This window comes from Salvelinus fontinalis, chromosome 37 (assembly GCF_029448725.1).
Source record: "Salvelinus fontinalis isolate EN_2023a chromosome 37, ASM2944872v1, whole genome shotgun sequence".
In the NCBI taxonomy this organism is placed as follows: Eukaryota; Metazoa; Chordata; class Actinopteri; order Salmoniformes; family Salmonidae; genus Salvelinus; species Salvelinus fontinalis.
This window is the reverse complement of record NC_074701.1, coordinates 7777438-7787857: the sequence shown is the minus strand read 5'-3', so window position 1 is coordinate 7787857 and position 10420 is coordinate 7777438. Positions and strand designations below refer to the sequence as shown.

General features: G+C 42.4%; 1 protein-coding gene across 1 annotated transcript; it reads left to right on the top strand.

Annotated features, from left to right (window-relative positions):
* The first annotated feature begins 637 nt into the window (after positions 1–637).
* On the top strand, positions 638–10200 carry spef1 (sperm flagellar 1). Its single transcript, XM_055901796.1, has 7 exons — positions 638–853; positions 6124–6235; positions 7937–8087; positions 8320–8365; positions 8982–9072; positions 9281–9371; positions 9699–10200. The coding sequence occupies exons 1-7, from the start codon at positions 745–747 to the stop codon at positions 9810–9812; spliced, it is 714 nt and encodes a 237-aa protein (XP_055757771.1). The 5' UTR covers positions 638–744; the 3' UTR covers positions 9813–10200.
* Positions 10201–10420: the final 220 nt, after the last annotated feature.

Here is a 10420-nt window from a genome sequence, read left to right as displayed (position 1 = left end):
GAGAAGGCTAGGGAGCAATGGCTTGGGTCAGGTAGGGGTTAAGGGTCCATTTGGACCACTCTGGTTAATCTTGTCATTATTAAAATGTTAAACCTTATTTTACTGTTGGTGTATGATGAATGTATGTATGATGTTGATTGTAATGTTTTGAAGGGTCTATGCATTCTGCTTTGCATCTCAGTGCACATTTTATTCCATATAAAAACTTGACAATGAATGTATAGACATGCTATTTATTGGAAAATATGTTGTCTGTTATAAAATAATAACATGTCTACACTTTTCAGTGTGTTGTTCTTTCTCTCCGAACTGTCTCTAGCTCACTCCCCCCACTGTCTCTAGCTCACTCATAATTCTATCTCTATGGGCTCACTCATTACTGATGAGGTTTGTCTTTTCTCAGATTCCATACTTGGATATTGGTTACCTAGCAACGAGTTAAGCAAACAACCTTTTTGTACTAGATAGCACAGCCACAAAGTTAAAATTGGCTATATCGTAAATATATATATATATTGCCTTTTGGTCTTAATTTTATTTTAGGGTTAGTGATACGGTTATCAGTGTGGTTAAGGTTAGGTTTAAAATCAGATTTTAAGAAGATAAATGGTAGAAATGGGCGGGGTTTATGACTTTGTGTCTATGGTAACTACTGACGACCATTGTGGGAAGCTAGCTAGCTAACGATACAGGCTAGCTGCAAATCGAAGTGCAAAGTTGTCCGATGAAGGACCAGTATACAGAATGGACAAAGAATTAAACGAAGAAATATTGCAAGACTTGTTTGCCTGGATAGACAAAATACCACTGTCCAGACCTAAGAGGAATATAACAAGAGACTTCAGCGACGGAGGTAGGGTATCTAAATGAACGACGTCGTTAGAGAGGGGGAGACCCAGTACGTTAACAGGAAATGAATCTGCTCTGGATTTAACTCTGATCTCTAGTTCAATGATGGAAGGCAGATGTAGCTGGGAGGTATGGGAGGATTCTACATGGGGTAGTGATCACTCCCCAATCAAGTGTACTGTAAGATACAGCAGGAAATGGGATGAGGAGATATTTTTCAAATTATATTTTCAGGAGTTGAGGGCTGTTGCAGGTGAATTCAAATCAAATTGTATTTGTCACATGCCACTGAATACAACAGGTGTAGACCTTACAGTGAAATACTTACAAGCCCATAACCAACAATGCTTTAATAAGTTGGAAGTACATTTTTTAAAAGTGTTTTTTTATTTAAAAAAATCATTTTGAATAAAAATTACAAATAATTAAACAGCAGCAGTAAAATAACAAGTGAGGCTATATACAGGGGGTACCGGTACAGTCAATGTGCGGGGGCACCGGTTAGTTGAGGTAATTGTGGTAATATGTACATGTAGGTAGAGTTAAAGTGACTATGCATAGATTATAAACAGAGAGTAGCAGCAGTGTAAAAGAGGGGTCTGGGTAGCCCTTTCATTAGCTGTTCAGGAGTCTTATGGCTTGGGGGTAGAAGCTGTTAAGGAGCCTTTTGGACCTCGACTTGGCACTCCGGTACCGCTTGCCGTACGGTAGCAGAAAGAACACTCTATGACTTGGGTGGCTGGAGTCTTTGACAGTTTCCTCTGACACCGTCTGATATAGAGGTCCTGGATGGCAGGAAGCTTGGCCCCAGTGATGTACTGGGCCGTACGCACTACCCTTTGTAGTGCCTTGCGGTCGGAGGCAGAGCAGTTGCCATACCAGGCAGTGATGCAACCAGTCAGATGCTCTCGATGGTGCAGCTGTAGAACCTTTTGAGGAACTGGGGACCCATGCCAAATCTTTTCAGTTTTCTGAAGGCTTTTTAGGCTTTTTCTCTTTACGACTGTCTTAGTGTGTTTGGACCATGATAGTTTGTTGGTGATGTGGACACCAAGGAACTTGAAGCGCTCAACTTGTTCCACTACAGCCCCGTCGATGAGAATTGGGGTGTGCTCGGTCCTCCTTTTCCTGTAGTCCACAATAAAATTCAGTGCAGATATAGAAACAGTGAATGATGTAGTAAGAGGAGCAATAGTAGGGGCTGCAAGGCAGGTGATGGGTACAGGTGGGAGAAGGAGGAATGCAGTTCCCTGGTGGACTGAAGAGTGCAGAGAAGGAAGCTGTGAGTAGGAACGGTGCTTTAAGGATGTTTAAAGGGTCCTATAACTACCAGCACCTGATACAGTATAAACAAGCCTAAGCTGTAGTAAGTCGGACCATTAGGACAGTTAAGAGGGAGTATTGGCGTTGGTTTTGTGGAAACATAGGCAGGACTACTCCTCTGGGAGAGGTATGGGGGACGATTAAGAGGATGAGTGGGGTCAGACGAGAATGGGATCTCCCTGTGCTGAAAAGTGGGGAGACTGTTGCAGTGAAAGACATGGAGAATGTATAGATGTTAGCCCAGGCGTTTGTGAAGGTGCACAGTTTGGTTCCGCTTTAAATGATGTTCAGCTTATAAAGGCTTCATAAAGCCTTCACAATGCCTTCATAAGCACTACATAAATGTGTTACAAAGCATCTATACCTGTATGTCATGCTTTATAAAGGATTCATAAATGTGGCATAACTGTGTCACATAATCACCAATATGACATAACCCACTATGTGAAATATGATATAGTCATGTGCTTTATAAAGGGTGAAATGTTGTGCTGAAGGATGGCATACGCTCTAAAGTGATGTCATGTTAGTCACATTACACCTAATATTGTTCCCAGACACTTCTGCCCAAATGCACAGAAGGTCTGGTGGACCAATGCATCAAACTTGGCCATCATTAGTTAGGGTAAGGTTTAAAATCACATTTTAAGAAGATAAATTGTGGAAATGGGAGGGTTTGAAATAATTAAGTAGTGACGATAACAAATACAAAAAACTTTACTCAGTAAGGTCACTCCTATAGAATTCTATGGGCAACTTTGAATGGTTGATATTCCAGGCTTATATGTGCTGTGTGTGCAATAGCCTGGGTCAACGTTATCCCAGAAAACACTTACCTTGATAAAAGCCCCTAACCTAAAGAAATTGAAAGTGTCTTTCTTCTGGAACCAAGTTACATGTTCCTCAGTACACAAACATGCACACAACAATATAATGAGCCATACCGCACAGTGCTGGGCCACGTTAGGTCTTTGACACATTCACCCACTCCCCAGCTGAAAGATCAGCCACAAAATGTTGGCATCATTGTAATAGGTTGTAATCAAGCCCTGGTGCAGTGGGTTCAGGTTGGACTACTCCAAGTAATTTTGGTTCTGACACACAAAAGCGCTTTGCGGGTCCATCAATCAATTTAAATACCTTTCCCCCCTTACAGTAACCTTCATATTTTACCTTTATTTAACTAGGCAAGTCAGTTAAGAACAAATTCTTATTTACAATGACGGCCTAGGAACAGTGGGTTAACTGCCTTGTTCAGGGGCAGGACAACAGATTTTTACCTTGTCAGCTCGGGGATTCGATCTAGCAACCTTTCAGTTACTGGCCCAACACTCTAACCACCTGCCGCCCCTTCATAAATCGGCAGAATGTTAGTAACCTATTTATTGACACTTTATGTATTGTCCTGTAATACGTACAGTGGTTTGTGAAAGTATTCCCCTTGGCATTTTTCCTATTTTGTTGCCTTACAACCTGGAATAAAAATTTATTTTTTGGCAGGTTTGTATCATTTGATTTACACAACATGCCTACCACTTTGAAGATGCAAAATAAAAAAAATTGTGAAACAAACAAGAAATAAGACAAAAAATAAGCTTGGCACATTTAGCCACTGGTATTTTTGCCCATTCTTCAAGGCAAAACTGCTCCAGCTCCTTCAAGTTGGATGAGTTCCTCTTGTGTGCAGCAATCTTTACCACAGTTTTTACCACAGATTCTCAATTGGATTGAGGTCTGGGCTTTGACTAAGCCATTCCAAGACATTTAAATGTTTCCCCTTAAACCATTTGAGTGTTGCTTTAGCAGTATGCTTAGGGTCATTGTCCTGCTGGAAGGTGAACCTCCGTCAAAGTCTCAAATCTCTGGAAGACTGAAAACAGGTTTCCCTCAAGAATTTCCCAGTATTTAGCACCATCCATTATTCCTTCAGGTCTGACCAGTTTCCCAGTCCCTGCCGATGAAAAAAATCAAGGGGTGATGAGAGGTGTTGGGTTTGCACCAGACATAGCGTATTCCTTGATGCCAAAAAGCTCAATTTTAGTCTCATCTGACCAGAGTACCTTCTTCTATATGTTTGGGGAGTCTCCCACATGCCTTTTGGCGAACACCAAATGTGTTTGCTTATTTTTCTTTAAGCAATGGCTTTTTTCTGGACACTCTTCTGTAAAGCCCAGCTCTGTGGAGTGTACGGCTTAAAGTGGTCCTATGGACAGATACTCCAATCTCCGCTGTGGAGCTTTGCAGCTCCTTCAGGGTTATCTTTGGTCTCGTTGTTGCCTCTGATTAATGCCCTCCTTGCCTGGTCTATGAGTTTTGGTGGGTGGCCCACTCTTAGCAGGTTTGTTGTGGTGCCATATTCTTTCCATTTTTTAATAATGGATTTAATGGTGCTCCGTGGGATGTTCAAAGTTTCTGATATTTTTTATAACCCAACCCTGATCTGTACTTCTCCTCAACTTTGTCCCTGACCTGGTTGGAGAGCTCCTTGGTCTTCATGGTGCCGCTTGCTTGGTGGTGTCCCTTGCTTAGTGGTGTTGCAGACTCTGGGGCCTTTCAGAACAAGTGTATATATACTGAGATCATGTGACTTAGATTGCACACAGGTGGACTATATTTAACTAATTATGTGACTTGTGAAGGTAATTGGTTGCATCAGATCTTATTTAGGGGTTTCATAGTAAAGGAAGTGAATACATATGCACGCACCACTTTTCGGTTTTAATTTTTTAAATTTCACTTCACCAATTTGGACTATTTTGTGTATGTCCATTACATGTAATCCAAATAAAAATCTATTTAAATTACAGGTTGTAATGCAACAAAATAGGAAAAATGCCAAGGGGGATGAATACTTTTGCAAGGCGCTGTAGTTTGAAGTGAGACAACTTTGGTAATTCATAACACATCCATAAAGACTCTATATTGCCTCTCTTCCTGCTGGAGGTACTGCGTGTTGGTTCCAACATTAAAGTAACAACAAAGAAAGTTAGCAGCTCTGTTAGGAAAAGCCTTTGTCACACCATCTGGATAAGGGCATTTCTGTGCCGCACCAGAAACTCTAAATGGGAAGATGGGGAAACTCCATTCAATTCATATTACTAATTTCCTCTGGGACACACAAGGCTCAACAGTACATTCAAATTGGTTGGAAAATGTCTGACTGGGAGGTGTGATCATGAGGAGATGGAGACCGTGGAACACATGTTATTTCAGTGCCAGTAATATGGGAGGGAAAGGGAGAGATTGTTATCAGATTTAAGGAGTAATGGTGTTGAAGAGCCAAGCGTAGGTGAACAGCTGAGAAAATCTTCAGGGGATGTAATATTTAATTATGTATTTAGTTTCCTTCATTTCCTTGAGGAGATGAGAATAATGGATAGGAGCTAGACCTTCCCTGTTTCTGGTCCACACTCCAGTCCAGTTGGTGGCGGTAAAGCATCTTAAAGTTGGTTGCAAATTGCTATATAAAAACCACAGAAGAAGAAGAAGCAGCAGAGGAGCGAGGCGGGGTGTGGCTAACAATTATTTATTCTAGGCCTAGGGTAGCGTTTCCTAAACTCGGTCCTCTGGACCCCAAGGGGTGCACGTTTTGGTTTTTGCCCTAACACTACACAGCTGATTCAAATGATCAAAGCTTGATCATTAGTTGATTATTTGAATCAGCTGTGTAGTGCTAGGGCAATAAAACAATGCATGCACCCCTTGAGGTTCTGAGGACAGAGGGAAACCCTGGCCTAGGGGCTAACTTAGGTACTTGAGTTAACCAACAGCTTTGGTGCTGATCATTTATAAATGATTCATCTATTATAATTAAATGATTTATTCAATGTTTTAAATGAATAACTTTTCTTTCTGTTTCATTGAGCACTGTCCTGTGGTTGTCAACTAAGAAAAGTTAGTCCAGACTGAAACATGTCATAGCAGTGTTGTTTATATCGGCCCTTGTTCCAGTGATGGCTGCTGAGGTCGTCAAGTATTTCTTCCCCAAACTGGTTGAGCTTCACAACTACACCCCAGCCAACTCTATACAGCAAAAACTCAGCAACTGGGGCACTCTCAACAGGCAAGTGTGTGCGTGTGTGTCAATGTACTGAACAGGTTCCTCTGGGAATCGTAGAGAATTTGATGCTGTATTCTACTTCTAAGCAGCTACACAGGGCCGTGAGAACTCCTACTCACTGACCACTGGGTTGGACCTCAGCCATTTTGGATCCAGCTATATACAGTTGAAGTCGGAAGTTTACATACTCTTAGGTTGGAGTCACTCGTTTTTTATTTTTTTGTTAACAGTGGGTCAGAAGTTTACATACACTAAGTTGACTGCTTTTAAACAGCTTGGATAATTCCAGGAAATGATGCCATGGCTTTAGAAGCTTCTGATAGGCTAATTGACATCATTTGAGTCATTTGGAGGTGTACCTGTGGATGTATTTCAAGGCCTACCTTCAAACTCAGTGCCTCTTTGCTTGACATCATGGGAAAATCAAAAGAAATCAGCCAAGACCCCAACAACAACAAAAAATTGTAGACCTCTGGTTCATCCTTGGGAGCAATTTCCAAATGCCTGAAGGTACCACGTTCATCTGTACAAACAATAGTACACAAGTATAAACACCATGGGACCACGCAGCCGTCATACCGCTCAGGAAGGAGGCGTGTTCTGTCTCCTAGAGATGAACGTACTTTGATGCGAAAAGTGCAAATAAATCCCAGAACAACAGCAAAGGACCTTGTGAAGATGCTGGAGGAAACAGGTTCAAAGATATCTATATCCACAGTAAAATGAGTCCTATATCGACATAACCTGAAAGGCCGCTCAGCAAGGAAGAAGCCACTGCTCAAAAACCGCCATAAAAAATCCAGACTACGGTTTGCAACTGCACATTGGGACAAATATTTGGAGAAATGTCCTCTGGTCTGATGAAACAAAAATAAAACTGTTTGGCCATAATGACCATTGTTATGTTTGGAGGAAAAGGGGGAGGCTTACAAGCTGAAGAACGCCATCCCAACCGTGAAGCATGGGGGTGGCAGCATCATGTTGTGGGGGTGCTTTGCTGCAGGAAGGACTGGTGCACTTCACAAAATGGATGGCATCATGAGGCAGGAAAATTATGTGGATATATTGAAGCAACATCTCAAGACATCAGTCAGGAAGTTAAAGCTTGGTCGCAAATGGATCTTCCAAATGGACAATGACCCCAAGCATACTTCCAAAGTTGTGGCTTAAAGACAACAAAGTCAAGGTATTGGAGTGGCCATCACAAAGCCCTGCCCTCAATCCCATAGAAAATTTGTGGGCAGTACCCGAAACGTTTGACCCAAGTTAAACAATTTAAAGGCAATGCTACCAAATACTAATTGAGTGTATGTAAACTTCTGACACACTGGTAATGTGATGAAAGAAATAAAAGCTGAAATAAATAATTCTCCCTACTATTATTCTGACATTTCACATTCTTAAAATAAAGTGGTGATCCTAACTGACCTAAGACAGGGATTTTTTTTTTAAATGTCAGGAATTGTGAAAAACTGAGTTTAAATGTATTAAGCTAAGTTGTATGTAAACTTCCAACTTCAACTGTAGATCCATAACATAGCGCTAATTGCACACATTAACATATGTTTCCTCTACTCTCATGCCGGGGGGGGGTGGGGGGGGGCTACAGATCTAGGTACAGCTCCCCCTCCCTCAATCTAACCTTAACCATTAGTGGGAGAAATGCAAAACTGACCCAAAATCAGCGTGTTTCCATGTTGACAGGAAGGTGTTCTCCAAGCTGAACTTCCACATCCCAGAGGAGACAGTGAAGAGGATAGTGGTGAGCACTGCTGGAGTAATAGAGCCTGTCCTGTGTTTGCTCCGAGAAAGGATTGACGACAAGAGACAGCAATGCACTGAAGACACACTACTGGTGTGTGTGTGTGTGTGTGTGTGTGTGTGTGTGTGTGTGTGTGTGTGTGTGTGTGTGTGTGTGTGTGTGTGTGTGTGTGTGTGTGTGACCGACCATCTAACATTCAATCAAACAACCTTTGCTGATCAAACATTCCATTCTCATCATGCACACATCCAGTCCCTGTTCCTAGGGTAGAGCATAGAACAGAGGTGTAAAATAAAAACACACTAACTATTCTTCTGTCTCCTAGGATGTGGAATACTACAACAACAGGAACCAAGAGAAACCTCTCACAGGTACAGACACCTGACCCCTGACCTAACCCCTGACTCAGGCCCTGTGTACAGAGCTGTTGGTTCTCTCTCTGCAGTGAAGACAAACACTTGTATAATGTGACACAGTTATACATCGGGTGACTCCTCTGCTGACCCAGGTCTACTCAGCACCTTCAGTTAGCTGGTAGTTAGAGGAGGTGACTGTGTCAGAACTTGGTCAGCTGCACACACACAGAGACAAAGACACACACACACACACACAAAAGTGGGTCAGGAGCCGCTGCGGTCAGTAATGTCCTTTAAAGGGCTGAGAATGTACGGGAGCATCCAACAACAACATCACTGTCTCCATTAGAAGTATCCATGTAACTCTGTCTGTTGTCTGTAAGCAAACCCTAACCCCCCCAGACCTCCCATTCAGTCCATAGGATGCCCAGGCTGTGTCCTCTCAGCCCAAAGCCAGTAGTCTCACGGTTCTATCTACCTTCTCCTGCTGACGTACAGATAGACACACGGATAGAGAGGCATCCTTCGGACGGGCAGACAGACAGACAAGATAGACAGATTAGATGTTGTGGTGCAAATGTAACATCACTCAGTGGATTGTCTCTGTTTATCCATCTTCTCTGTCCCTCAGAGTCACCTCCCAACGACGCCCAGAAGAAACCAGGACTGGGGAAGAAGAAAGAGGAGAGGGCACACGTACACCAACACACAGACAAGACCAGGTACTACTAGCACTCACGGTGTGTCAGTCTTTAAATGTAATGGATGTGTTCCAGGTCATCCCACCGTAGTCATGCTGCACAGATGATCAGACCTCAAACATCCTGGAGGAGGAGCCATATTCATTTGTTCTAGTAATCCTCTGAGATGTGCAGCACAACAGCAAACAATATTGTACAATCTGGACTTTTCTATAATGTGTGTGTGTAGCACTGTGCTAGGTTCTCAGGTGGACCCAACCATCCGTCTTGTGCTGGAGGAGAAGGAGCAAGCTCTTCTTGCCCTACAGGAGACTGTGGAGGTATACACACACACACACTCTTTGGGCGGCAGGGTTAAAGGTGTAATCTGGCCTCTTGAGTGACACTTTCTGACTGTAGTGTAGAGGAAGTGGGAGTGTGTCACTATCCGTCAGCAGATGTGTGTGTGTGTGTGTGTGTAAGCAGTGAGTCGGTGAGCTTTCAGCAGACATCAGCTGTGGGTTTCCACTAATGTCTTTATCATTACTGTGTTAAAAATGGTCAGCAAGATCACTGCATTGTCACATCCGATCTTTGATAAGAGATAGTTAGTGTGTGTGAAGTCAAATACATTGTTTACACTGAGGTGTGTGTGTGTGTGTGTGTAGATCCTGCAGATCAAGGTGAACAGACTGGAACACCTGGTTCAGCTAAAGGACATGAGACTTGAAGACCTGACACGCCATCTGGAGAGATACAAGGCCAGATCTAACGTGCCTTGATACATACCGAAGCGGACACACACAGAAACACACACTTAACTCTCAGACACAACTAGAAACAACAAACACACCTCTCCTTTTTCTAAATTCATTTTTTTCTAACAAGAAATGCTTGTTTTTCTATCAGCCTGTACTTTTCTATAAGCTAGCACTGAATGTTTTGTGAAGCATTTGTTAATTAGTTGAATGTATTCGATCATAACGGATGATATTGTATTGAGAATGTGTGTGCTTTCCATCTATAATGTGCTAGATTGAGTGGGCTGCTAGACTATAGTGTCTATAAGGTTTGTTGTGTGGATCTGGTGTGTGTCTATTGCTGTGCCTTTTATAACAGCCATGTGACCACTAACCTCTGAAGCTGCCTAAGTAAAACACTGACACTAAATCTGTCCAGTCTCTTTTCTGATCCGTGCGTATATGCTGTGTTAACAGGAGATAGGAGACGAGAGGGGAAATAAAGTAGAGGACATGACGGGGAAACTAAACTCTATTACTCAGTCGTCTGACATGTCCAAATGTCTCATGTGGATTTAAAAATCGGAATAAATTCTCACTCAATTTAATGGGTCATATCTGACAGCCGTTTTTAGCGCAGCAGATAAGTT

Excerpts from the sequence above, each read along its gene's own strand:
- spef1 (XM_055901796.1), top strand. The coding sequence starts at position 745 with ATGGACAAAGAATTAAACGAAGAAATATTGCAAGACTTGTTTGCCTGG. Across the intron at positions 6,236-7,936 it reads AACTGGGGCACTCTCAACAG|GAAGGTGTTCTCCAAGCTGA; the intron begins GCAAGTGTGTGC and ends CCATGTTGACAG. Across the intron at positions 9,073-9,280 it reads CAACACACAGACAAGACCAG|CACTGTGCTAGGTTCTCAGG; the intron begins GTACTACTAGCA and ends GTGTGTGTGTAG.